This window comes from Natrix helvetica (assembly GCF_964273705.1).
Source record: "Natrix helvetica genome assembly, chromosome: 3".
Lineage (NCBI taxonomy): Eukaryota > Metazoa > Chordata > Lepidosauria > Squamata > Natricidae > Natrix > Natrix helvetica.
In genome coordinates, this window is record NC_138549.1 from 26,711,556 (window position 1) to 26,738,870 (window position 27,315).

General features: G+C 40.4%; 1 protein-coding gene across 1 annotated transcript; it reads left to right on the top strand.

Annotated features, from left to right (window-relative positions):
- The first annotated feature begins 143 nt into the window (after window positions 1-143).
- Window positions 144-22,650, top strand: LOC309389354 (protein-lysine methyltransferase METTL21E-like). The gene is made up of 5 exons (XM_081947620.1): window positions 144-2,194; window positions 6,317-6,404; window positions 14,788-14,945; window positions 20,044-20,161; window positions 21,363-22,650. The coding sequence occupies exons 2-5, from the start codon at window positions 6,344-6,346 to the stop codon at window positions 21,764-21,766; spliced, it is 741 nt and encodes a 246-aa protein (XP_081803746.1). The 5' UTR covers window positions 144-2,194; window positions 6,317-6,343; the 3' UTR covers window positions 21,767-22,650.
- The last annotated feature ends 4,665 nt before the right edge of the window (window positions 22,651-27,315 follow it).

Below are 27,315 nucleotides of genomic sequence, written 5' to 3' on the forward strand. Positions count from 1 at the left end.
CAATGTGGAAACTATGTTTGAATTATAATTCTTACAAATAGGTTCAGACCACACCCAAACTTTAGGCTTTCTTTTACATAATGTAAGTGTATAGTGATCTAAATGTATTGAACATAGATCAGGCAATATTTAACTGCAATTTTTAATTTTGGTTTATAATTTGAGCTGTATAATGGTTAACTACTACAAAATAAATGCTGCCCCCTTTTACTACTAATATAAGAAATATACAATTCAAAAAGAAGCTACTATGGTAATATAACATTTCAAATTGAAATGAGATATTCCAACATGCAAATTAGATTAATGCTGTTTTGAATTTTAGCTAACTATAATACTTGTAAATCTTCTAATGTATTTTCTGTTCTTTTTATTCTTTTATTGCTTTCCTTTATTGTACTTGCAAAATTATTAAATGAGGAAAAGATTGTAGCTATGATAATGCAGTGATATTCCTCCTTTTTTATTCTACAGAGTGACATAGAAAAGTGGTTTTAGTTATTGAACTAAATAACTATTTAGTTATATATCAGCTGTGTTGTGTACCACAAGCAAATAATGGGATGAAGAATCATCAGCCTGGCTTTGCTTAACTTTGGTGAACAATAGTGGGGTGTGAATTTGGAATACTGTACAGCTTGACTTCCTGCTTCATGATTACAAAAGAAACTGATTATTTCTCAAGATAGAAGATGTTAACTTTTAGTTTATTTTCGTCCCTATGATCACTAAATGTGATATTTTGATCTGGAGCATTACATAATAAATGTTTGTGTGACATTTCAGCTTATTTGATACGACAAAACCATAATTGCCTCTGAGAAAAAGAACAAAGGGCTAGCAAATTTCTCTGTTCATGTTTCTCCTCTAAGCCCAGATTGGTGTATGTTAAATTCGGAAGAGAAATGGCGGGGTGTTATAGTTCATTTTTACCAGCCTTTATACAGTAACTTCTATTCAACATGAATCTTGAGGGTGATGGGATTAACACAGCTCGGGTACAGGTAGGGAAAAGTACAAGTAATGCAATAATACAAGTATCTCGTTTTATCCCAGTTCTATAATTGCCCTATTGTCTTGGATACTGCTTAATGCAACCATCTCATCCCATCCATTTCCTTGATTCTCACTATTTTTTTTCCATTTACTCCTACCTTTTCCAACTTGGTGCCATGTGGATGACAGTTCCCAGAAACTTCAGCCATTGTTGTTAGTTGTGAAGTCGTGTCCGACCCATCGTGACCCCATGGACAACATTCCTCCAGGCCTTCCTGTCCTCTACCATCCTCTAGAGTCCATTTAAGCCTACTGCTTCGGTGTCTCCATCCAGCCATCTCATTCTTTGTCGTCCCCTTCTTTTGCCCTCAATCTTTCCCAGCATTAGGCCCTTCTCCAGTGAGTCCTTCCTTCTCATTAGGCAGCCAAAGTATGTGAATTTCATCTTGAGGATCTGGCCTTCTAAAGAGCAGTCAGGGTCGATCTCTAGGACTGACCTGCTGGATCATCCTGTAGTTCAAGGGACTCACAGGAGTCTTCTCCAGCACCATAGTTCAAAGGCCTCAAAAAACCATATTGTTTGGTAGTTCTGAAAAATGGCATGAGGCTGAGAAAGGTGTTTCCAATCAATTTAAAACTTGGCAGTTTAAATCCTCGTATATTGGTATCATCTCAACTCTTCTTGAGAAAAATAATATCTGGACTGTGAGGATGCTTTAATTTCAGTTTCAGCACCTGCCTTGCAAGTTGTAAAATAAAAATATTTCTGCAAAGATCGTCACCCAGTATGGTGTATCTGGCTGTGGGATACGAGGCATTAAAACACCATTCTGTAAAACTAGGTGTCAACTCAAAATTAAGCCCTACTGAGTTGGTTTCACCAACTCGGGATACACAGTAGGACTGCAGTCTGATTTTGCTAATTTGAGACCAGCGTCTGACTGGCTTGCTTGTCATCACTGTCCCCTCTGTTTTACGTAAGTGTACTTTGTGTCTGCTTTCTTCTCCCAATGAAATTCAAGGGCAGCTGTTTATTAATTCTCTTATTGGAGATGTTGACAGATTGCACTTCAAACTGATCTGTTGTTTCTTTCTAGTGCTTCATCAGATAGTTAATGCTGGGAGGGTGAGAATTAACAGCTTATTCATCCCACCTCATTTTGCCTCTACTTTTTCTGAATATAAATAACAACAAAAGGTAGGTAAACTCGAATGGATTGCATGCATACATTTTCAGATTCTGGAAACAGTTTTTAAAGTTACTCTGAAGTATGCTTAGTAATGCAATTGTTGCTAGAATACTGTAGTCAAAACAGCAAAAAATACAACAGCTGGACAACTAGCTCTTTTTTTAGACTTTGCAGGCCCTTCTAGATTACAGATCATCAGATCATATGGAAAAGCAAAACATTTTGTGAAATACCAATGAAGGGGAATTTATTTATAACTGTGGTATGAGCAGTGCAGAAAATTACTTGAATAATTTCCCCTCTGCCACTGCAACTATTACAATGAACAAGATTTAAATATGTTTATTTTGTAAACATGCTTATCACAAATTTATCACAAATCTGTTGTGTTTTATATAGATACAACGATTTGCTTGTTGATTTCATAGCTTCAGCCTTGCTTTGCTAGCTTAAATCAATAAATGCATACATTGCTTCTGCAAATCTAGAAGTTACCATATAAGAATAAGCTTTTGCAAGCAGCTCAAATCACTTACCATGATATGGCAGAAAATGCTCTTGAAACGTGTTAAACCTGAGAAAGGTTCTCTGTAATTGTTGCTTAAGCCTTTTGTTGGCATGCAGTTGTGTTTTTAGAAGCATTTGGCAAACATGCTGTACTTCCTGCTACTTCTTTGCTGTGTTAAAGGGATAACTGGAAACAGAGGACAATTAAGATGCTCCTCCCAGAGCTTCATAGAATGAAAGAAATACTTGAATTGTTTGGGGAATTTTTTCAGAAGGCAAAGCTGATAATTCTGTCAAAATCTTACCTGTACTTTAGAAGGTAAGACAAAATGAATGAAGTTGCCTCCAAGTGCCGTTTTTGGCTTCTCATATCCTAATCTCCCTCCTTTTCTGAGGAGCTCCAAGCAATGAAATGGACCAAGGGACAGCTGGAATGTAAATGGTGTAACACCAATTTTGAAGCCAGCTGGACAAACAACAATGTATAACCATGCCTATTTCATAAGAATAAAAAAAAAAAGATTTGATTTAGATCCTGCAACTACACAGCAAACAGAGCTTTCTGGAATAGTTAAGGGCATATTGTCATTTATTGTGGATGATCTTGTGGTAGAACTTGTGCCTTACCTATCTATCAATCTCCCTCCTTTGTCTCCATCCATCCATCCATCCATCCATCCATCCATCCATCCATCCATCCATCCATCATCCATCCTTAACATTTATCAGCTGCCCAATTCCAATGGACTCTTGTATCTTTTTCTTAATATGATACCTAGTGATGGAGTCAATGCATTATTTGATCCAGTTATGTAGGACAGAGTTCCCCAATGATCCAAGTTTGCGAACTGGCGGGCAGGGGGGATGGTTTGCGCAACACATCTCCATTTCCACGAATGGCATGCATGCACCTGTCGTGAAGTACACGAGCTTGCTGTTGCTTGCAAAAGTGATGTGCATGTGTGCACACTTGCTGACTGTTTCCATAGCCCAGTTGCAAATACCTCATGGTCCACTAGTGGACTCAGACCACAGGTTGGTGGGCTGATATAGGATCCCTTTCAATTTACGAGGCTGAAGAACATAGACAAGATACTGGTAGCTAGATAGCCTACAGTCTGTTCAACTGAGCCTTACCCATCTTGGCTTATTCAATGCAGATAATGTCTGTGTGACTAGTGGATCCAATGAGTATAAATGTTTTATGTAATAAGTGCTACTGTTAGTCTTACAAAAGTTAGTAATTCATCCACATCTTAAAAAAAACCTTTACAGTATTCAGAAATGTCTAAGAATTACTGCCCAGTTACAAATTCAACCCCTTTTGAGCACTTGGAAAAGATAGGCTATATTCCATAAAGAAATAAAGTAAAATAAATTCACGTCTGTCTGGATTGAGAGATAGGTATTTGAACGAATCAATCTTCATTGTCCTGATAATGACCTCAAATGGGAAAGAAATTGACCTTTTATGATTTTGCAGGATCTTTCAATAAATTTTATTATTAATCTCTTAATATTAATTTGTGATCTGACATCTGGGCAGTTATGCTACCAATATTATAAGGCCTCTTATCTTGTTCTCTCTGGGAGCAGCCATTAGGAGTTGCCATCAATATGCTAGTGATACTGTCTCTGACATCTGATTTAATTTGGCAGTTCAAATTCCACCAGGCTCAAGGTTGGCTCAGCCTTCCATCCTTCCGAGGTGGGTAAAATGAAGACTCAAACTGTTTGGAGCAATATGCTGACTCTGTAAACTGCTTAGAGAGGGCTGTAAAGCAGTGTAAAGTGGTATATAAGTCTAAGTGCTATTGCTATTCAGTAGAATATATACATGCTCCAAAGTGGCATCTAGAATTGGTTGGATGAGAACATAGAAATCAATATTGAATCTTGTCAGTGGATGTATGTGAATGAATGGATTCTTGGTATGGGAATTTGGGAGTTTTCTTAACGGGGAGGCACTCTTAGCACAGGAAATATGCTTTAGGTGTTCCTAGAACTGTCACTGTTACTAACGGCCCAAATGATCTTTAGGTTGAGAATGCCTATTTCTAGTTTCAGTTATTTTTTCAACCAGACATGGATAGCATAAGAACTGTCATCTGTGCACCTGTAACTCTACATTTAGATTACTAGAGTATCCTCTTTGTGAAACTACTCTTGTGTTGAGTGCAGAAGATGCAGCTGATGTAGACTGTGCTGGCCAAATTGTTGAGGGTCACTATCTATATATTTCATCTAGATTGAGGCAACATCAGTTCATATGAACAAAATAATTGGTTACCAATTAGATATTGGGTAAAGTTTGATATTTTAATATTAAATACTTTATAAGACATATAAAGCCTTAGTCAACTTGAAACAAGGACACAAAGATCACCTTCCCTGATGTAAGTTTGCATGATCACTAATAATCTGGGGAGATCTTATTGCCATGTCATTAAATGTGGATTATGTGTTACTCACACATTTCTCAGCCACGGTGCCGGCTAATTGAAATATTTCAGGAGCATCTACTATTACACTGCCCCTGCTATTGGAAAATCATCTTTTTACGCATATTCTTTATAACTGAATACATTTTCTGTTGTTATTATTTTTATATTTTATTTTTTTCCTGCATTTCCTCTTATCCAATTTAATGTACATGCTGTTTGGTAATTCTTTAAACACTGCAGGATCCAGTTTGAGACGGTTACTGGAATGAGAGGTTTCATCTTCGGAGCTTTTGGATTCATGCTGGGGCCCATTTTCTTTAAATACTTTTTATTACAGGGATATTTTTAACAATTTAAAATTTTCATAATAATGTTGACAGTGCACTAAAAGGATATATTTCTGGATAATTATTGCAAAGTATTTGCCAATATATAACAAAACATTCATACAACCTGGAGATGTCAGTATTCACATGACATTTACTAAATTAGCTAGTAAAACAAATAAAACAAATATATCAATCAAGATGTTTCAATGAAGACTTTGAATATCGATCTATATTTATAAATAACTTGTGTCATTTATAATTTTCTAAAAGCTAAACAATTTGTATGCATTTTAGTAAGTACTACATACATGAATTCAGTTTTCTAAATATGACCTTTTCAACACTTTCCCAAATGATACAACTTTTTATGGTGTGCAGGTTTGAAAATATGCAGAGTATTTGAGATAAGAAACACATCAGTGTCATAACTCCCTCTTGATAGTTCTTGCAATTTTGTTGAGTAGGAATTTATCTCAGGTGTTTTGGGGGGCTGTTAGAGGTTTTTTTTTTTTACATCTCTAGGCTAAGTTCTTTTCGAGAGATTCTGAAATCTGTGAAAACTTGAGATGTGACATAGCTCCACAAAGTCCATAAAGTTGGCTTTCCTCAACATGAATTTAGACTTGTTCTTTGCTATTGGAACTATTCCTGTCTATAGCCAATAATAATCTAACTACTAAATTATCACTGGATGTTGACCATTACAGTAAAATTCTTATTTATTTATCCAATCAACCAAGAAAGCATGACTATTGAAGATAATGGGAGGGCTCTACTTCTTCATAGAATCAGAACTGACTTAATTATTACTTCTCGTATTATTACATTGTGTTTTTGGTTTCATTTCTAGGATTGTTAACCCAGGACTTTGTATGACATGGATTCAAAATCCTCTGAACAAAAATATGAAATATCTAGAAAGCCAGACCATATCAAAGGTAAATATTATCCATTCTTCTATCTGGTTCTGTGGCTAGCTTGCTATGTTTCATATTTGTTAACTGCTGATATAACAGACCTTACAACAAAACCACCAATAGTAGTAGACAAACTGGGTTTAGTTGATAACCACATGTTGACATTTTGAGATGGATATATTATTTTCATAATAGTAGTCTGATAAATAGTAGTCTCTCAGTACAGGTAATCCTCAAGTTAGAACCATAGTTGGGACTGGAAATTGGTCATAGGTCATTGTGATCATAAGTTGAGACACCCATGTAAATGAACCCTTTTTTGACATTTTTTGCAGTGAATGTTATACAAATCACTGCAGTCATTAAGTGAGTGGTGTGTCTGTTAAATGAACCCATGCTTACAAATGTGGTTTTCTGCTGGAAGTGGCAAAGAACCACTGCAAATTGTGGTCATTTTATTATGGGCTGCTGCAACTAGTCGTAAGAGCTAGTTGGTTGCCAAGCACCCAAAATTTGGTCTTATAACTGCTGGGGGCATATGCAAAACTTCATGATGGCCATTTTGAGATTTTTATAACTCTGGAAGGTCATAATATGATCAATAATAAGTTGAGAATTACCTGTGGATGATAGCTTTTGCTTTTCTTTGGGCTTGGAAACTAAGCCTGGTTAGTATTGGATAGAAAATTATCGGGGAATACTAGGCTGGGAAGCCTAAAAACAGAGTAGAAGATGAGACTAATCACCTACTCTCATTTTTGCCAAGAAAATTATGTGGATGTTTTTATGAAATCACCAAGAAATAAAACTGATGCAAAAGCGATTTCACCTTTAAATGATATCACAAAAAAGCCATTTATTGGAGGACATAGTGGGTTGTTCTTATGACTCATTCTAGTCTTCACAGGATGCTGTCTATTCTCCCCTAGCTAATGTCTGTGGCATGGGTCAGCAAATGCAGTTCCAAACAAAATTTTGGATTACAGTCAGCCATCATTTTCATGTTCTCAAAATATTATCGTAGAATATCGTATCATAGAATATAGGCAAGGAATGTTGCAGATCATGACCTAAGGAGGTACATCTGGTGAGACCCAGAAGAAAGGCCTTCTTCGTGGTGGCTCCCTCCTTCTGGAACATCATCCCTCCAGAAATTAGACTGGCTCCCACTCTTTTGGAAGTCCCTGAAGATGTGGTTTTACCAGCGGGCCTAAGGAACCCAGAGTGGGATGGAGCCCATTAAATGGCTGATCTGAGTATGTGTTGTCACTAAGGAGTGGGGGATTATTATTTTATTATTATTTTATTACTTTTATTTCTTCTACATTGTTTTTTTGTCTGTAAGCTGCTAGAGTTTACGTGAGCGAGTAGGCAGCTATATAAATTTTCTAAAATAAAAAAAAATATTTTAGGGACACAGATTCACTTAACAACTGGGTTACTAACATCAACTTCAGTGATTCAACGGTGGCAAGAAAGGTTGTAAAATGGGACAAACCCCATTTAACAACTGTCTCGTGTAACAGCAGAAATTTTGAGCTCAATTGCGATCCTAAGTCAAGGACCACCTCTGGACTAAATTCACGTCCCAGGATCATTGCTGCCCAGTGTTCAATCAGGAAGAGGAAATTAGGAGAATAGAGACTAAATTAATGAAATAGCAGAGTAGTGTAGAGTAAACCATGGGTGAAATGCTACTGGTTTGGACCGGTTCGCCTGAACCGGTAGTAAAAAATTTCTGATGATCAGCTGGGTGAAGATAAGGTGCGATGCATGATTTATATTAGCTGGAACCATCGGATTTTCTACTTTCTAACTAATCTAAATTATGTGGCACAGCTGATTTCCCCCCTCCTTGTTGTTCTACTTACTTTGCAGACTTGGAAGGCTTCAAAAAGTTCCTTTTTTAGCGCTGCGCAGGCACGCCTCAGCCACACATGCGCACGCACTCGGTAGCAGACTCACTGAACCGGTAACAGACTTCAGAGGATCACACTGCTGAAGTAAACCCTAAGCAGGACTGTTGAAATGGCTTTATAATAGAGATGAACAACTAATACGTTGCTAAAATATTGCCCTTCCGTCAATGAATTAGACTATTACCTATCCAGGCCCAACAATATGATCTTCCTTAAGAACATGCTGAATGGTTGTTCAGGCTTTTTGGTAATTGCTAGGTCAGGGGAAAGAGATGGAATCATAGCATACATTCAAGGTTAGGTTGAAAAGTATGTTTACGAGGGAAAGACTCCTTTGAAAAGAGCAATTAAGGTCCCCAGGTCATCAGGGACTTAGCAGGAGTATCATTTCCCTTGGCAATATTTAAAGAAGGTTGACCCCGTAACCCTTGTATCCTATTTCAGTGTTTGCAAAGGGTGGGTTGCTTTCACTTTTGTAGAGATGTTTTCACTTGCTGAAATCTCTATCATTTCCCTTCCTTAGGAGGATGACCCAGAGAGATGCAGCTTTTAGAATGTACTTGTTGAAGTGATGCAAAAAAAAAGATTATTACGTTAGAAAGGAATGAGACTTACTCAAGGATGATATAGTGAATAGGGACTCAGCATGTAAAGGGGTTTCAGTTTCCTTGGAATAGAAACAAGGAAAAAAAACATAGAAGACAGATTTATACAAGAAAAATGCTTGGATGAGCAATCTAATAAGATAGAAAATTAGTTTATAGGGTTTTAATAGGAACTGATAAAATGAAATAGAATATGCACAAACATTAACATTCTAAGCCGTTAATTGATGGTTTAAATATTCATGTGCAAAAAAACCAGGTATCTGTGATTTATTCTGATCCTCTTATAAAGCAATCAACTTCAATTTGCTTGATTGTACCCTATTATACAAAACATAGAACTATATCTTACTGAGTTCAAAGGGATTTATTCCCAGCTCTGTATGTGTAGGTGTAGGTGTGTGTAATATGAGAGAGAGAACTACAATTTAACTTTTGCAAAGCCACACACAAGTCAACCTATCTCATATTTACATTGCTGTGAGGACTGTTTTTGATTGGGTGTTAAAATATATATTTTAAAGGGCAATCAGGGTGACACAGTTAAGGTTTAAAATACTGTAGTTTTAACTGGATCTCTTTGAAGCTAAGCTATACAAATATGACCCAAGACTAAGGTTAGAAATCCAGATGACCACTAGATGTCAGTAAAAAAAACTTGGAAGTTTCTGTATCTGATTGCTGCCATCTAATGACCGTATGTATGTTGTGTTCCAAGTCATATCAGGTATAGGAATGTTCAGTCTATATTTTTCCAATCTAGTGAAATTACTACTTGAGGGAAAATTAGAAGTTACAGGTAAGATTTTAACTAGAAAACGGTGCAGAAAAGGGGGAATTCCCCTTTATTTCACTCTGACCACCATTGAAATGGGACTTGTTTTTAACCCATTGAAAACATTTTTAAATGCATAATATTTGGAAAATAATTTGTCCAATTTCTGTATAGACCATTTGTCATTTCCATCTAGAAAAAGAATGTGGCCCAGGAGCCAACTCTATCATATCAACACCTTGCCACAATATAGCATTTCTCTAATTGGATCAGCTGAGAATGCTTCAGGAGGAGACGTGTTGACATGACTTTGAGCATATAGGTTCCCTTGATGTTCATTGCTTTCTTGAAACTGGGTACCAAAACTAATTTGAGATAATAAGCATAGTTCATTCAAGGCTAACTCTTAACATCTAGTAAAAGCTGAAATTTGCCCTATGATCAATTTCTTGTATAAGAAGAGTTACACCAGGTGGGTGTGGGGTGGGATTCAAAACTGTTTAGCAACCAGTTCTGCCTGGTTGCTGACTGGGTATGGCCGTGGTGGGCGTGGCCTACTTGGCCTCCTGCACCATGGTGGCGGAGAGGGGGAATTTTTGCCCTCCCCAGGCTTTGGAAGCTTTTCTCCAACCTCCAGGATGGTGAAAACGGCCTCCCCCAGGCTCCGGAGGCCTTCTGGAGGCCAGAAACTGGCCCATTTCTGGACTTCCGGAACTTCTGGGAGGCCCATTTTTTGCCCTCCCAGAGTCTTCATATACAATACAATACAATAGTAGAGTTGGAAGGGACCTTGGAGGTCTTCTAGTCCAACCCCCTGCCTAGGCAGGAAACCCTATACCTTTTCAGACAAATAGCTATCCAACATCTTCTTAAAGACTTCCAGTGTTGGGGCATTCACAACTTCTGGAGGCATTTTCTGTTCCACTGATTAGTTGTTCTCACTGTCAGGAAATTTCTCCTCAGTTCTAAGTTGCTTCTCTCCTTGATTAGTTTCCACCCATTGCTTCTTGTTCTACCCTCAGGTGCCTTGGAGAATAGTTTGACTCCCTCTTCTTTGTGGCAACCTCTGAGATATTGGAACAATGCTATCATGTCTCCCCTAGTCCTTCTTTCTCTTAAGCTAAACATACCCAGTTCTTGCAACCGTTCTTCATATGTTTTAGTCTCCAGTCCCCTAATCATCTTTGTTGCTCTTCTCTGCACTCTTTCTAGAGTCTCCACATCTTTTTTACATCGTGGCGACCAGAACTGAATGCAGTATTCCAAGTGTGGCCTTACCAAGGCATTATAAAGTGGTATTAACACTTCACGTGATCTTGATTCTATCCCTCTGTTGATGCAGCCTAGAACTGTGTTGGCTTTTTTGGCAGCTGCTGCACACTGCTGGCTCATATTTAAATGGTTGTCCACTAGGACTCCAAGATCCCTTTCACAGTTACTACTACTGAGCAAGGTATCACCTATACTGTACCTGTGCATTCCATTTTTGTTGCCTAAATGTAGAACCTTACTCTTTTCACCATTGAATTTCATTTTATTAGATAGTGCCCAATGTTCAAGTTTGTCAAGATCCTTCTGTATCTTAAGCCTATATTCTGGAGTGTTGGCTATTCCTGCCAGCTTGGTATCATCTGCAAATTTGATGAGTTCCCCATTTATTCCCTCATCCAAATCATTGATGAAGATGTTGAAGAGTACTGGGCCTAAAACAGAGCCTTGGGGTACTCCACTGCATACTTCCCTCCATGTAGATGCAGTTCCATTGAGAACTATACGTTGAGTGCGGTTGGTCAGCCAGTTACGAATCCATCTGGTGGTGATGCTGTCTAACCCACATTCTTCTACTTTATCTAGTAGTAGGTTATGGTCTACCTTATCAAAAGCCTTACTGAAGTCCAAGTAAACTATATCGATGGCATTCCTCTGGTCCACTAATTTTGTCACATTATCAAAGAATGCAACATGGGTCCTGGACTTACCTGGCATCCAAAATGGGCCACGTGGAGATTCCCGGGAGGGGCAGGGTAGGCGGGATCAGCCAGTCCTTGTAAAATTAGCATCCAGTTTGCCCGAACTTGTCCGAACAGGCTAATCCCATCGCTGAACAGATATGTCCAAAGGCTAATGTGTTCCTTCGGCACAATAGCCAATCAAACACTTGCTAGAAATTTATAAACAGATTATGAACTTCATAATCCTATGCACATTGTCTTTCCCAGCAACTGTACTAAGACTGACTGTCTCTAGATGCTGCAGGTAATACTGTGTTTCCCCGAAAATAAGACCTGGTCTTATTTTCTTTTCAGCCCCCCCCCAAAAGCATCAGATCTTATTTTGGGGGGATGTCTTACCTGCTTACCTTAGGACCATGCCTCTCATGCCCTGACACCAGTCGTGCTGCTGCTTGACTTCTTCTGGGGGAAACATGGTATATACCTAATGATTATTAGCCATTGATTGTCTTCAAGAGCATGAATCTTATTTTAAAATTGTCAAGCTTGGTAATCAGTTCTCTTCTCTGCAGTAGTAAATGTCACAGTCCTTTAGAACAGAAAAGCTTTCCTGCAATCACAATCTGATTTCTGCAGAGTTCAAAGAAATTGTGACTATTTTTTGTAAAAACACCCCAAGGCAATTTATCTGAAAATGGATTCATGCCATACCATATAACATATTACTATTTTAAAAAAACTGTGTTAATTTCTCAGTTTTGTAAATAGGAAATATGGAGAGCCAGATTCTGACTGACAATTAATACTTCTGAATTAATTGAATTGTACCAATATTTCTACCTTTTCATCTTTACCTTTTGCTCATGAGAAGTATTTCTGACAGCAAAAGGAGTGGCAGGTCACTACTGGTTCCCAGTGCTTTTCTCCCCCTCCCTCTTTCTTTTCTATTCTCATGATCAAACTTGGAATTTTTTACATGTTGCAGCTGCTTTCCCCCCAAATTTTATCCCCTGACTCATTAGTTGAACTATTTAATGCTGATTAAACGATCACCTAGATTCAACTGGTCTAGCAAGAATGGTAATCCAGCTCGTAGTTCATACATGAGCTAGACAATCCATGACTTGTTATGTCAGCAGTCTTCTTTCCATATAGACTTCTGCTGCTTCATGACCTTCAGAAGAATCCCAGTGAAGCCTCCCCCCTTCCTCAGCCGACCCAAGGAACTGCCTGTCACTTTGCCTGGGAAAGGAAGAACCAAGGGAGATGTAGGCTGTGAGGAAAACAACACCCTTGATTCTTGTTCTGGTGTGTCCGCAAGAGCCTGCTCCCTCCAGGGAAGAAGAGGGCTCACCCTGGGACTGCCAGTGCTCTCAAGCCAGGCCTATCTTGCTTGTTGGGCCTTGCTGTCATCTAATTGGGTGCAGGGGCCAAGGGAAAACAGAAAGGTTAAGCTTCTCCCATCTTATTTTGTACCACCCAACCTTAAGGTTTCTGGGAAGTGTAGATGCCACGGTGCTGAAATGGCTCCAATTTTGCCAACTTTTAATCTCTAGGGAGTGATGGATTTTGGATAGATTCTGCAAATTAGCCCACTTGGTGATCTGCTGCGGGACACTTGTCCCTGGCCAATTCGCAGCACAGGGCAATTAGCTGTGCATCCTGGCAGCCAATTTGCAAGCCAAGAGGTGGGCTTGGCCTTCCCCTTGGATGAAGTCCCACTGGATCAGCTTCCTGAAGTGCTCAAATTCCTTCTCAGGCATCTGGGGTAGGCTTGGGATAGATAGGAGGGAGAGACTTTCTTTGCTTTCCTGGAAAACTTCTCAGGGTCAATTATCCCCATTGAAGCTCTTTTACCCTTAGGAACGCCAGTTTCAACATCTGGCAAAGGCAGCTTCAGGGACCCGTCACCCATCCATCCTTCCGGACACCTCTGCTGCTGCACCGGAATTCTAAAGAGTAGATGAGTTTCAATGGGGACAATTAAAGTGATTGGCACATGTCTTCATGTTAATGTCCAACCTGGGCCTGCATGCTACAGATACCAGCAGTTCCCTGCCCGAAACCTGCTTTTCAGCGAAGAGCTTGGAGTCCCCTCACCCCAATTCTCCACAATGTTTTCTCTTCCCCCATGCCCCACATCACCCCTTTGCTGGGTGAGGACCTGAAAAGTTTCCCAGCAAGAGTAAGAAAGTCTCTCCCCCCCCCCCCGTCCATACCCTGCCCCAAATGGCAAAGAAGAAATTCGAGCACTTCAGGAAGCCAAACTGGCAGGACTGCATCCAATGAGAAGGCAGAGACCCACTGCTCAGTGCATGGATTGGTTGCCTGGTTGTGCAGCTAATTGTCCTGCATTGTGAATTGGCCCACAACAAGCGTCCCTCGATCAATTGTCCAAGGTGAGGAGGAGGGAGAGGAATGCAGGGGATGAGTGCTAGCGGAGGTCCAGCTGAGGATGAACACCGGTAGTGGGTCAGCTGTGGCAAGGGGACCAGGGTGAAGTGAGCATGGCTGTATGGCTGTGGTCAATTATCCTAGATGCCTATCTGTCTTCTAATTATGAAGATTCAGCTAGTTACAAGACTGTCACTGCATTTACTTGGTTTGCCAGCTGTGCTCACATTCTGAGTTATACGGCAGAATGAACTGTCTCTTATCACCAATGATTTACTGCGCATGTCATACATTCCATATACCTTTTCCTTTGTCTGTATGCCAAGGCAGACAGGAACTCTACCAAGATGTGATTATTAGCTTAGTAAATTTGTATTTTTACTTTCTTTACAATAAAATGTTCTTAGAATATGCCTCGGGTTTATTTTACTTATTTCAAAAGTATGCTTCAAGGATATGCCAAGATCCATACTCATTCATTTCCAGGGCGGAATTCACACCCTGACAAAGACTACTGCAGTAAACTTTTTATTTCATTATTACTGATCTACAAAGTAAATTATGTTATTACAGTTTTTGGAATATCTGCATAATGTCTACAAATACATTAAAACTTTTATTGTGGGGATCCTTTACCAGCATTGACATAAAATAAGTATTTTGTTATTTAAAAGGGATATCTGCCCTTGCTATTTTCAAAATGTCTGTTATTTTTGTTGTCACTGTCATTATTACATGCTTCTTATTACCTTAAATTAGGACCAAACGGAGATGAAGACATAGTTGCAGAGATCATGGGACGACGTTTTTGTCCTTCTTTGATAACCACCCATACTTGGGAAGAATTCAAATTTGCTGGCCACAGGATCAAGATTACAGAAGCTACAGACAGTTATGGAGCTGTGATATGGCCTTCGGTATTGTTGTCTTGCAATATTATTGGCTTTGGTATCTGATACAAAGTACAGAAGCATATTCCATAGGCCTATATCTGCCTTACAAGGGACGCGGTGGCTCAGTGGCTAAGACGCTGAACTTGTTGATCAGAAAGATCAGCAGTTTGGCGGTTCGAATCCCTAGCACTGCGTAATGGAGTGAGCTCCTGTTACTTATCCCAGCTTCTGCCAACCTAGTAGTTTGAAAGCATGTAAAAAATGCAAGTAGAAAAATAGAAAACCTTTGGTGGGAAGGTAACAAAGTTCCGTACGCCTTCGGCGTTTAGTCATGCCAGCCACATGACCATGGAGATGTCTTCGGACAGCGCTGGTTCTTCAGCTTTAAAACGGAGATGAGCACCGCCCCCTAGAGTCGGGAATGACTAGCACATATGTCCGAGGGGAACCTTTAGCTTTACCTTATATCTGCCTTGGAAATAAAGCCATAGAAGTAATTAGCTTACTTTCCTTCCTTCTTGTTAATGCAGAGGGGACTGTCTTCCCTCCCGCATTCCACTGAATTTCTGATTGTTTTGGGCTAAGAAGTTTTCCTCTGCAGTTAGCACAGGAAGCAAGCAAGTTGGCTGACCAGGATGGAGACTTGTCTTTCCTGAGTTAGTTTGCTTGCATGGCATGGGATTCCTGATCACCTGTAGCAGTGATGGCAAACCTTTTAAACACTGAGTGCCCAAACTGTGCAGGTGTGCATGCCCAAACAAAATGGTGTGCGAACACGTGCATGCGCCAACATGCACAAACTTGTGTATGCACGGACATGCACGAATGTGCGTGAAAGTGTGCATGCACTGACATCTGCATGGGCGAACATGTGTGGATGTGCACATGTGTGAATTTGCACATGCATGGACATGCGCACATGCACAGCAGAGACCCAAGGACCAGCTGGCCAGGGGGAGGCGGGGCATCTCAACACCATCAGCGCAGCAAGAGGTAAGATCCTTTTCTTTCATGAGCATCTGTTTCGGCGTTTACAAGGAAACAGAAGCTCATGAAAGAAACGCCACGGAGATTTGACCTGGGGTGATGGCGCGCGTGCCAGCAGAGAGGGCTCTGCATGCCACCTCTGGCACGCGCGCCATAGTTTCGCCATCACAGACCTACAGCCACAAGGAAAATGATTAAATGTATGAAAAACAGATAAGCCTTGCTAATCAAATGCGCCAGGCAATGACCATTTGCAATTATAAGGGTGCAAAAAAACCAAGGTGCATATATATATATATATATCACCTTTCCACTCTCTCTCAGTCACATGTTTCTCTTTGCACTCCTTTCGTACATATCTTGTGCCTGGTGTGCTTTTTCTTCTTTTACCCTTCTTGCAGTGTGAGAGATTGCTTAAACAAGCAATCTCTTCTGGGTCTGTCTGACCTTTTTTTTTTCTCTCCTCCCCTTCTCACAGGGCAGAGAAATTGGAGAGGAAGGGATTAAGAGGGAGTAAACAGGCACACAATGGGAAATACACCTCAAAAGGAATGAGTAAGTGCCAGCTGTTTGCCTAGAACATTTGCAGCTCCCAAGCATACTAGGCTAGCAGAGGATGCTAACACATTTTTTCGATGTATATTTCCCATTGGGTACCTGATTACTCTCTTGTTGTCCCTTTCTCTCCAATGAATGTAAATTCAACCATTAAATCCATTCCTGCTAATTATCTCAGTGCTGGGGGAGTATTCCAAAGGTGGGAAGAGTGGAAAGTGCAGTGGTGCCATGTGATTTCCCATGCAGTAACTGTGTCACTGAATTGCTGATTCCCATTCTGATTGCTAAACAAGCACTACATGTATTTGGATTTTTTTTGGGGGGGGGTGGTAAAATTTGAAAAACATAATGCTCGAAAATATAAATGTGGAAAGTCCACACACAGTGGAATATTAAAGTTAGGACTTCCACATCTGTATTCTTGGGCAGATTTAATATTCACAGATCAAAAGGGAATCTTTTGACAATGTAATTTATCAGGTGTCATAGGCCACCTCTCTTTTTATCAGTAATACTCCTAGGTAGTTTCAGTCCAGATTCTGAACGTATTTTATTTGCTCTACATTGCTCTTTATGACCATTGCCTATATTTCAAATTAAAAAGTATGCCTTTCACGCGTTGCATTTTCAGAAGCATTTAACCATGAATCCATTCATTAGATGATGCTTAAGTCTGTTGTAAGACCCAAATCTCACTCTCTGAGTGCTCCTTTTGGGTTGGACCTCCCCTCCCCTGGCCTGTTTATCTCTGTCCACTTCTCCTTTTGATGCTTTCCACACTGATTTTTTCCTTGTTGGTGACAATCCACCAGCCTTCCCTTCTCTTGCCATTGATTGAGAATTGCCAATGATAGTCCGTACTTCCAAATACACTTGCAAGGATGGAGCCCTAGCTGAGCAGAATGCTGTTGCGAGAGAAGACTTGTACTCAGAGGTGGGTTGCTCCCGGTTCGGCCCAGATCAGGCGAACTGGTAGTGGTGGCAGCGGGAGGCTCCGCCCAACCACCCAGACACTTCTGCGCCTGTGCAGAACCGTTGCGTTCACATGCAAGGGAACCAGTAGTAAAAATAATGGAAACCCACCACTGCTTGTACTTCTCCCCCTACTTTATCTCTTAATCATTTTCAAGTAGCCTTTCTTTCTTCTCCTTAAGCTCTCCCTTTCTAGAGTAACCTTCTAGGCCAGGGGTGTAAAATTCAAGGCCCAGGGGCTGGATCCAGCCCATGGAGTACTTAGATCTGGCCCGCATGCAGCCCTCCTGAGCTCCATTTTCACTGGCTTGAGGGTTGTAGGTGGCTGTGGCAGCCAAAAAACGGGGCTCGGGAGCCAGTTTTTGCTGGCAGAGCAATTTGTCCACCACAGGCACCCCCGACAGGAGTGACGTCAAGCTGGCCACACCCACTGTGGCCAGCCTCACCCCAGCCCACCGAGGTCAAACACAACCCTGATGTGGCCCTCAATGAAGTCGAGTTTGATACCCCTGTTCTAGACTAAACTTCCTCAGTCCCAGCTCTACAGTTCATTGTTATAGTTTTCTAATTTCTGAATATTTTTTATGCCAGCTTACCCTTTGGGACAACCAGCTCCCTTATCAAGAAGTTTCCAATTCTATATTCTTTCACTGGCTCCAAGCTGTCCAACTTTTTGTCTGCAGCAACAGTTCATTTCCTCTTAATCTCATCTTCTGTTTGCTAGGAATTCTTATCCCATTTGATGCCAACTTCCTCCAATTGCAGCCCTTTGCAATTAGATAATATCATTCTCTACTAGTTTGCTCCAAACATTAAATTCAGCACATCATCCCAATTGTAAAATCATTGGTCAAGGGCACATTGAGACCTACAAACCCAGTACTCCTGGCAGTTAGGAGTGTCTGATATTAGCCAATTTTGTTGTATACATGATGTATAATGACAATAAAGGCTATATTATTATATTATATTCAAATGGTAATTTTCTTTATAGTATATTTTACTAGGGCTTTCAATAGACATTTGGATCATCACTTCGGAAATTCAACCTGATTTAGATTGGCCTTTGTTTCAATCCTGAATAGACAACTTGTATAATGGGTTTGTATGATCCTGAACATTTTATTAAAGAAGGTATCAGAATCTGAAAATAATGTACTGTGTGACATTTATATTGTAATTTTAAAATGGTAGCTACTTAGGGGAAAAGGTGTTATTTCAAAGCAAATGTTCACCTGCCAATTACTAAAGTTTATAATTGAAACAAAGGGATGAAAAAAAAGAATGAAACAAAAATAGTAGCAATTAGTTTATTAGCAGCTGGCTTAAGGTGAAAAGACATTTGGTCCTGGAAGTTATTCATGTGTGCTCTGCTACCCCTGATTCAGCTAGATGGAATGGTAATGGATGGAGACAGTTCCATTGTCTTGTAGGAATTAGTGGCACATATTGCATTTTATTTAAAGAAAAAAGGAGAAAAATAAATCTCAAGAAGTCCAGTTTTATACTATCCCTCACATGGTATGGCTGCTTTTTGCCCCTTTTCATTCTGAATACTATATTGTTCCTAAATATTATGGGCATTCTCAGTCTTCGAGGTCATGGTTGTCCCAAAGGTGCTTTTTCAAGAGGCATTTGGACTTTGTTGTGTGTGTGTTTTTTTTGTAGACCTTTTGCTTCTTATCCAAGAAGCTTCTTCAGCTTTGGATGAGAATCAAAATAGGACAAGAAGTAACGGGTGGAAACTAATCAAGGAGAGAAGCAATTTTGAATTAAGGAAATTTTTTCTGACAGTTAGAACAATTATTCAGTGGAACAACTTGCCTACAGATGTTGTGAATATCTCCAACACTGGAAGTTTTTAAGAAGATGTTGGATAACCATTTGTCTGAAGTGGTGTGGGGTTTCCTGCCTAAGCAGGGGGTTGGACTAGAAGACCTCCAAGGTCCCTTCCAACTCTGTTGTTCTATTCTCTTCTATTCTATTCTATTCTCTTCTCTTCTATTCTATTCTATTCTATTCTATATTGTTCTTATTTTCTGTTTTAGGCAGTAGCATGCTAGCTGTCCAGAATGGTACCAATAACAATGTTGGCAAGCCCTAGAATAGACATGGTCAGGAATTAATAGCATGGTGCTAGAAGACCCTTTGCTAAACAGGCCAGATAAGCTCCCCTTGTAATTAATTGTGGAAGACAACACAGGAGTTTTACAGTTTACAGCAAAGGAAGTTAATCTATGGGTCTCCATATGTTTTGAGCTGCAAATCTCACCGTCCCCTGCTTAAGAATTGTGGAGCATTATAATCCAAATAATCTAAAAAGCATAGATTAGCCAATTGTCTAAAACCAGTTCATATAAAACAACCGTGAACTTCTGAGTATTTCTCTAACTTCCTAAGATTCATAACTCTCATACATATTTTTTGTGTCAAGAGACACTTTTGTTCACATAAACTAAAGTTTCTTTCTCCTCTTTGTTACTTTATAGTAATTAAAGGGTGGCCTTGTGAAGCTAAAGGCATTGTTTCACTAGTCTTTTTCAGAATTGCCAATTGCCAATTTATTCTTATTCAAGTTTGACAATTTGTTCTTTTTCATTCTCAGGCTCTTGTTCTCTGCTATTTTTTGGAAACAAATGTGAAGCTTTGTAACTTGGTTGACAAAAATGTTATTGAAATTGGAGCTGGAACAGGCCTTGTGTCTATAGTAGCCAGCCTGCTAGGTAAGTGGTAGTATCTCCTGCTGACTCCTCCGTTTTAAAAATAGCACATGTGATACTGGTATCTTGAAGGACACAAAAGAGCTGGAAAAACAGGTGCAAAATCAATTTGTTCTCAGGGTAAAGCCTCTTTGAACAAGATATCAATCTTGAAATGGAAATTGTAGAGGGGACGTGCATACATAAGTGCACTAACGTGTTGCAGAAAGTGACAAGACTTAGACGTCTCAGGATCAAGGAGAAGTTTATTGGCAGCCAGGTTCAGAAAACTAGTCAAAAGCTAGTATGCAAATTCTGAACAACCCTTATCACTGAAGCACACATTCTTATGCATTCTCAAAAGCAGCGTAACATGGAAACACTTAACTCATTTCTTATTGGTTATCTTGAGGAAATAAGCCTTATGAGTAGATATTGTCTTACTTCTCCTTTTGTCTTGGGCCATAGGTACTGAACTACATGTCTCTGTACGAACTTTAGCTGAACTCTGTGGTTTTGGGCTTTTGACATAAAAACTTTTACTGGAACCTTTACTGGACTCTGTGGTTTAATTCACATTTTATCCTGCTTTAAACATGCCCACCGTCCCTGTCATTGTATTTTTATTCTCTTAGTCTTGTTCTCCTTTATTTTAATAAAATAAAATAAATAAATAAGTATTTGTGGGATTCATCAGTTTCTAAAGTAAACTGCTTAGGTGTTTATATTTGGGCTGATGTGGATCAAATTCTAGTATGGGGAGCAATGGGCTTTATTTCCATGAACCTTTCCCACGGACCTCACTGCACCCCTGTTTAAACACCTTGGATAGTAGCATTTAGTCCTTTTACATGTAGGCAATGGTCTGAAGTCTTCTAGTGAGCTTCCTGACTAGTTTGGCAACATGACTGTAAGCCCATATTGATTCATTGAGCCTACAAACTTAATGTACAGCTGTGGAATGTCACATTATCAGAGAGCCTTTCTACTCAAGCTTGCTCTGCCTACAGTTGTAAGCTGAATAAATATTACAAAACTATAATCCAAAATTGGTCTGGAATTTCAGCAAGTAAGGAATTGGAGAACACAAAGGAATATTGTATTTCCTGCAGTGGGCCACAGGTCATCACTTTTGCTTATGCCACAGGGAATTATAAAAAGAATTTGCGCTATTTTAATCAACTCTCCTCCATAAGTAACGTCACTGTGGTCCCTTTTGTCACAGGTGCTCATGTGATTTCCACGGACTTGCCTGAAGTGCTAGGAAACCTTCAGTACAATCTTCTCAGAAACACAAAACTGAAATGCAAACATGAGCCTCAGGTGAAAGCTTTGGTCTGGGGGGTGGACCTGCAGAAGAATTTCCCCAGTTCTTCATCTCAGTTTGACTACATATTGGCTGCTGATGTTGTATACAACCACCCTTTCCTGGAGGAGCTGCTTCTAACCTTTGATCATTTGTGTACAGATAATACCACCATCATCTGGGCCATGCGGTTCAGACTGGAAAGTGAAAACTGGTTTGTGGACCAATTCAAAACAATGTTCCATCTGGAAATGATTTCTGATTTTCCTAGTTTAAATATAACCCTGTTTAGAGCAAAGAGGAGGCCAAAACAACTCCAATGAATACATCCTGCCTGTCGGTTGTTGATAATTAGCCAGCTTAATAGAAAAGAATAGAATTATTTATTGGCCAAGTGTGATTGGACATACAAGGAATTTGTCTCCAGTGCATACACTCTCATTGTACATACAAGCAACAAGTGATAAATCATGATCATAAATCATAAAATACAATAATCATAGATCATAAGATACAACGTTCTGTGATAGTCACAGGTTACTAAATAAGCAATCAACATAAACAACAAAGTTATAAGAACCTAAGGAAATATGCAATAGGATCAAAATCATGCAAGTTAATTTGCTTGATTTTCTAGTTCTGAATGTGCAAAATTGCTGGAGTACTCAAATATTTTATTTCTTGTCAACATTTCAGTTCAACAATACATTCAGGCTACTGCAATGATTATTATAAAACTAAAATTCAGTTGCATGCTTTTATATGAATACGTTATGAGCTGCCAGGTTAACTCTGCATTCTTAATTGACATTTTGATTATTTCAGGGATGGCAGATTAACCTGCTGTGATAAAGCAGAGAGAGATGGTTGCTTCAGGCAACACATATTGTGGGTGCAGGAAAGTGGGTGACATGGTGTGGCAAAGAGCTATGCATTTTTAGTTCTGATAAATGCTATTCTGCTGATAATGCCTTAGGAAGGCTCAACTGCCTGCCTTATCACATTTTATTTATTTTTTACATTTATATGCAAAGCTTGCCATATTTTCCGAAAAGGAGTAGGGGTAATGGCTAATTCCCATTAAGTAATCACTAAATTTTAATAGTTGCAATAGTTATAGCGGCTGTCAGGAATTGGGCTGCGTTAAAAAATGAACACCTTTCTGAAGCTTCATATTTGCTTTAATAAAGGGATGCTATTTAATTATCATATTGGCTCATATTCCTCTGTTTAACACTTTCAACTTCTTCAGACTCATCATTAAAAACTAAGACACAGGTAGGTTCAGAACAATAAACAAGCCACAATATTAGAACATAGATTAAAGAGTTGGAAGGGACTTTGGAGGTCTTTTAGACCAACTCCCTGCTTGAGCAGGAAACCCTATATCATTTCTGACAAATTGTTGTCCAGTCTTCAGTGACGGATCACCCACAACCTCTGAAGGCAAGATATTCCATTGGTTAATTGCTCTCGCCGTTAGGAAATTTGTCCTTAGTTCTAGGTTGCTTTTCTCCTTGGTTAGTTTCCAACCATTGTTTCTTGCTTGCCTACTGGTGCTTTGGAAAATAGCTTGACCCCCTCATTTTTGTAGGAGCCCCTGAAATATTGGAACAGTGCTGTCATGCCTCCCATAGTCCTTCTTTTCATTAGACTAGACATGCCCAATTCCTTTAACATTCTTTGTAGGTTTTAACCTCCAGCCCTCTAATCATTTTTGTTGCTCTGCTCTGCACTTTTTTTTTCAGGGTCTCAACATATTTTTTTGTATTGTGATGACCAAAACTGGTGTCAGCATTCCAAATATCATGCAGAATTAAATCAGAGTCAAAGGCAGAGCTGTCCTTAAAGTTCCAATTTAATAAGACAGACATGTTGGCAACAAACTGTGGAATCCCAAATCTAAAAGCTTCCTGGGATTCCACCCAGTTGAAAGTTCATGATCTTATCCCCACACCCATAAATCCATCACATGGTCCAATCTTCTTTGGCTATGCTGGCATCTCCACCCAGCTGGTTCTGGTCAGGTGCAGAGGTGCAGAGACAAAAGATGACCTTGGGCTTCTAGAAAGGAATGACAACAACACATTCCACAATTCTACTCCTTTCTATTCCCCCCTCCCAATTACTACACTAATGAAACAGCATAATGAAATAATAGAGAGTGTGGCAGGCCAAAGATCCTAAAAAGGAATATAACTGCAGGCCTGACAACTGGATGCAGAATTCCAAATATGGTCTTACTAAGGCTTTGTAAAACAGTATTAGAACTTCATGTGATCTTGATTCTATCCTTCTGTTTATACAGCCCAGGATTGCATTGGCGTTTTTTTTGTTACCGCTGCACACTGTTGACTCATATTTAAGTGATTGTCCTTTAGGACCCCCAAATTCCTCTCGCAATTACTTGCAGTTATTGTAAGTGTTGAAACTGGGAGGCAGGAATCACTAATCCTCACATCAAGGAAAACTGTTTTTTTTAGACATGGGCAGTTGGCAAAAAATGTCACTGTGGCTATTGGCTAAAGGAAATGCAGGGAGATACTCAGAATTTAAACCTGGGAGCTAATATGCACAATATACACATATAGAGAGTAAGATTTTAGATTGTGTTACATAAAGCTCTTTCAGACAATAGTGACCTGGGTGAAATTCAGCAGGTTCTGGAGAACCGGTAGCGGAAATTTTGAATAGTTTGGAAAATCGATAAATACCACCTCTGGCTGGCCCCAGAGTGGGGTGGGAATGAAGATTTTGCAATATCCTTCCCCCAGGAGTTTGGAGGGAATGGGGATTTTGCCGTATCCTGCCCCTGCCATGCCCATCAAATTACGCCCACAGAACCAGTAATAAAAAAAATGGAATTTCACCACTGACTTAGAGCCAGAGTAAGTGGAACAGGAGAATTTTACCAATAGCAGTGACTTGTGTTGGATAAACCACCTTGAGTTTTGGAAGTAGGAGTTATAAAATGACTGCATGAATGGGGGATTCCTTATTCTTTGCAATAAATCTATTTACTTAACCTTTCTCGTAGCTGCTTGGAAATGTGAAGCAGAGCATTTAAACTGTCATTATTGGTACAAAGCCTTCACAGATCCAGGTCTGGAGAATATAGAAAGAGTAATTCCAGCCATATTATTTCTCTTTCATGTGCAAAACCTAGGCCTTAAATACTTGAATAGAGGACTGTGCACTTTAATGGTATAAATGCAGCAGGGCTTCCCATAGTGGCCAGATTCTGACTCTGTTCCTTCCATCCAAATAGGATGTGATGGGGCATCTATCATTATTTCTACTCCTCCACAGTTTCTTTTTTTAGAAACATCTAGACAATGCTATGGTAAAGAATGGCAAAGGACTGTTTTATACAGGAGGTTGGTTGGGGCCTAATTAGGGGTACAAATTAACACATTGGAGTAAACATTACTATATTTAAATAAAAAAGTTATTTTTCTTACAGAAGTTGAAAGTTAAAATAAAACATATTTTTCTGTCCTGGTATGTTTTGTTGGACACAGGTAGTCCTCAACTTACAACCACAGTTGGGACTGGAACCTCCGTCAATAAGCAGTGCATTGTCATGGAATCCACAACTGGTTTTATGATCTTTTTGCCATAATATGAAGGACATCTGGCTTCCCCCATTTATTTTGCTTGTCAGACGCACCCTAGGAAGTCTGAAAATGGTCGTGATCACGTGACCACAGATGCTGAAACCCAGTGACGTGTGGTGAGATTTATGGCTGGTGAAGCACTGACACAGTGATGGGTTTCAAATTTTTTTAGACTTGTGGACTTCAACTCCCAGAATTCCACAACTAGGCATGCTCAGTTCCGATTTAAAGCGACAGCATTTGTTTTTCTCTTTTGTGCCCTCTACTATGAGGCAGGAAAACTGCGTGCCTCACCTATGTCAGGAATTTTTAGGTTTTTAACCCTTGCTTAACTCTGCTCGAGTGATCATAAAACGACTAAAGTCAGACTAGATGAGGCATGCAGTTCTCCTGCCTCATAGTAGAGGGCACTTTTTTAGAGGCTTTTAAAAACAGTAAAGCAGAGTCGTCCACGGTGAGGCAGCAACTAGCTCAGCCTGATCTCAGCTCTCGCCTTTTTCCTTTTTTATTTTTTTTCAATTTTATTAACAAACACCACCTTTTTCCTTTTATATTTTTTTTCTTTTCATGATGACATTGGTGAGGCTGTGCCTCCCCTGACTGCACGTCGCTGCTGCAACCATTGTAAACACATGCTGGTTGCCAAACATCCAAATCGTGATAACAGGATCACAGGGATAGCACAGCAGTCATAAGTTCAAGAACCTGTTGTAAGTCACTTTTTTCAGAGCCATTGAAATTTCCAACAGTCACTAAATAACAGTCGTAAGTCAAGATTCACCTGAAGTCAAGTCAAGAGGTATAACTCCTAAATTGATAGAAACAATTGTATGCACCTGTATGGTTTGCCAATTGCACAGTAGCAGATAGGACAGCACTCCAGGGGGTTAACATGATTGCCCAAAGGATCATTGGTTGCCCTCTCCCGTCTTTGGAAGAGCTTTATAGCCCAAAAGGCATGGGAGGGTTTCTGCCGGTATGGTCTGGGATGCGTGTACCCATTCATCAAATTTAGCATGCCTTTCAGTACCCATTTGTCTGGTGGCACCGTACTGGAACGCTGCCTCCCCTGGCCTGTCCCCCCCTCACTCTCCCCACCCGCCTGGTCACCTCTCTCTCTCCCTGCCTCACCATGATTGCAAAGCATGGCAAGAGGGGCAGAAGCCCCCAAACCCAGCGGGGAACCTAAGCAAGGGAGGAGGCGGAGAGCTGGGTGGAGGAAGGGGGAAATCCTAGCGAGGGCTGCCTGCCGCCAACTCGACTCCACATAGAGCGGGCTGCAGACGGTGCCATAAGGCAGGTTGATCAGGGCGGCGTGCTGCTGCAAGAAGCTGCGCTGCTACTGCTGGAGCTGCGTTGCCTCTCTGGGTTCGGAGACTTCTGCCCCTCATGCTGCACTTTGCAGCTGCCAGAACTGTGCACGGATCTCTCTGGGGTGCTGGGCAATCTGGTTCTGGAAATCCTTCCCCCTCAGAACCAGGTTGCCCAGCACCCCAAAGAGGTCTGTGCAGGGCTTCGGCGGCTGCAAAGCATGGCACAAGGGGCAGAAGTCCCTGAACTAGGGTATCCCCCTTTCTCCACCCAGCTCTCCGCCTCCTCCTTTGCTTAGGCTCCCCGCTGGGTTCGGGGGCTTCTGCCCCTCATGCCACATTTTGCAGCTGCTGGAGCCCCACACAGACCTCTTCAGGATGCTGGGCAACCTATTTCTGGGGATTCCCCCCCCAAAAGACCACCCGCCCGGGGGGGTTCTTTTAAAAAAACGCCTTTTCAGATGATCTTGAAAACCTGCGAGGTTGCTTTGGGAGGGGGCATATGGGCAGCATTCCCCCCGGCCCTGGGCGCCTGCAGCCTCAGAGCCTGCAGCCTTAAATCAAGGCTTTGCACAATAAAGAAAATCTTCTTGTGAGTGTGAGAAGTTCTTAATTGCCTTTATTATGCAAGTTGCTGCAGGGTCTGAGGCTGCAAGTGCCCAGGGACAGGGGCGGGAATGCTACCCATCTACCCCCTCCCAAAGCAGTCAATCTTTTTTTGGGGGGGGACTGACTGTGTTGCCGAGGATGGGCACCGGACAGGATGCAGGGAGAAAGAGAGAAAGTGGAAGACATAAACACAAACATTATAACAATTCTCTACAGAGAAGGCACAAGTAAAATGTGTTTAGGTAAGCATCTGATGGATATCCCAGGCTCTGGTTTTGGTTTTGACAACTGATTCAACTTTAAAGTTATTTCAGTGCATTGCTTCATCTTGCTTGG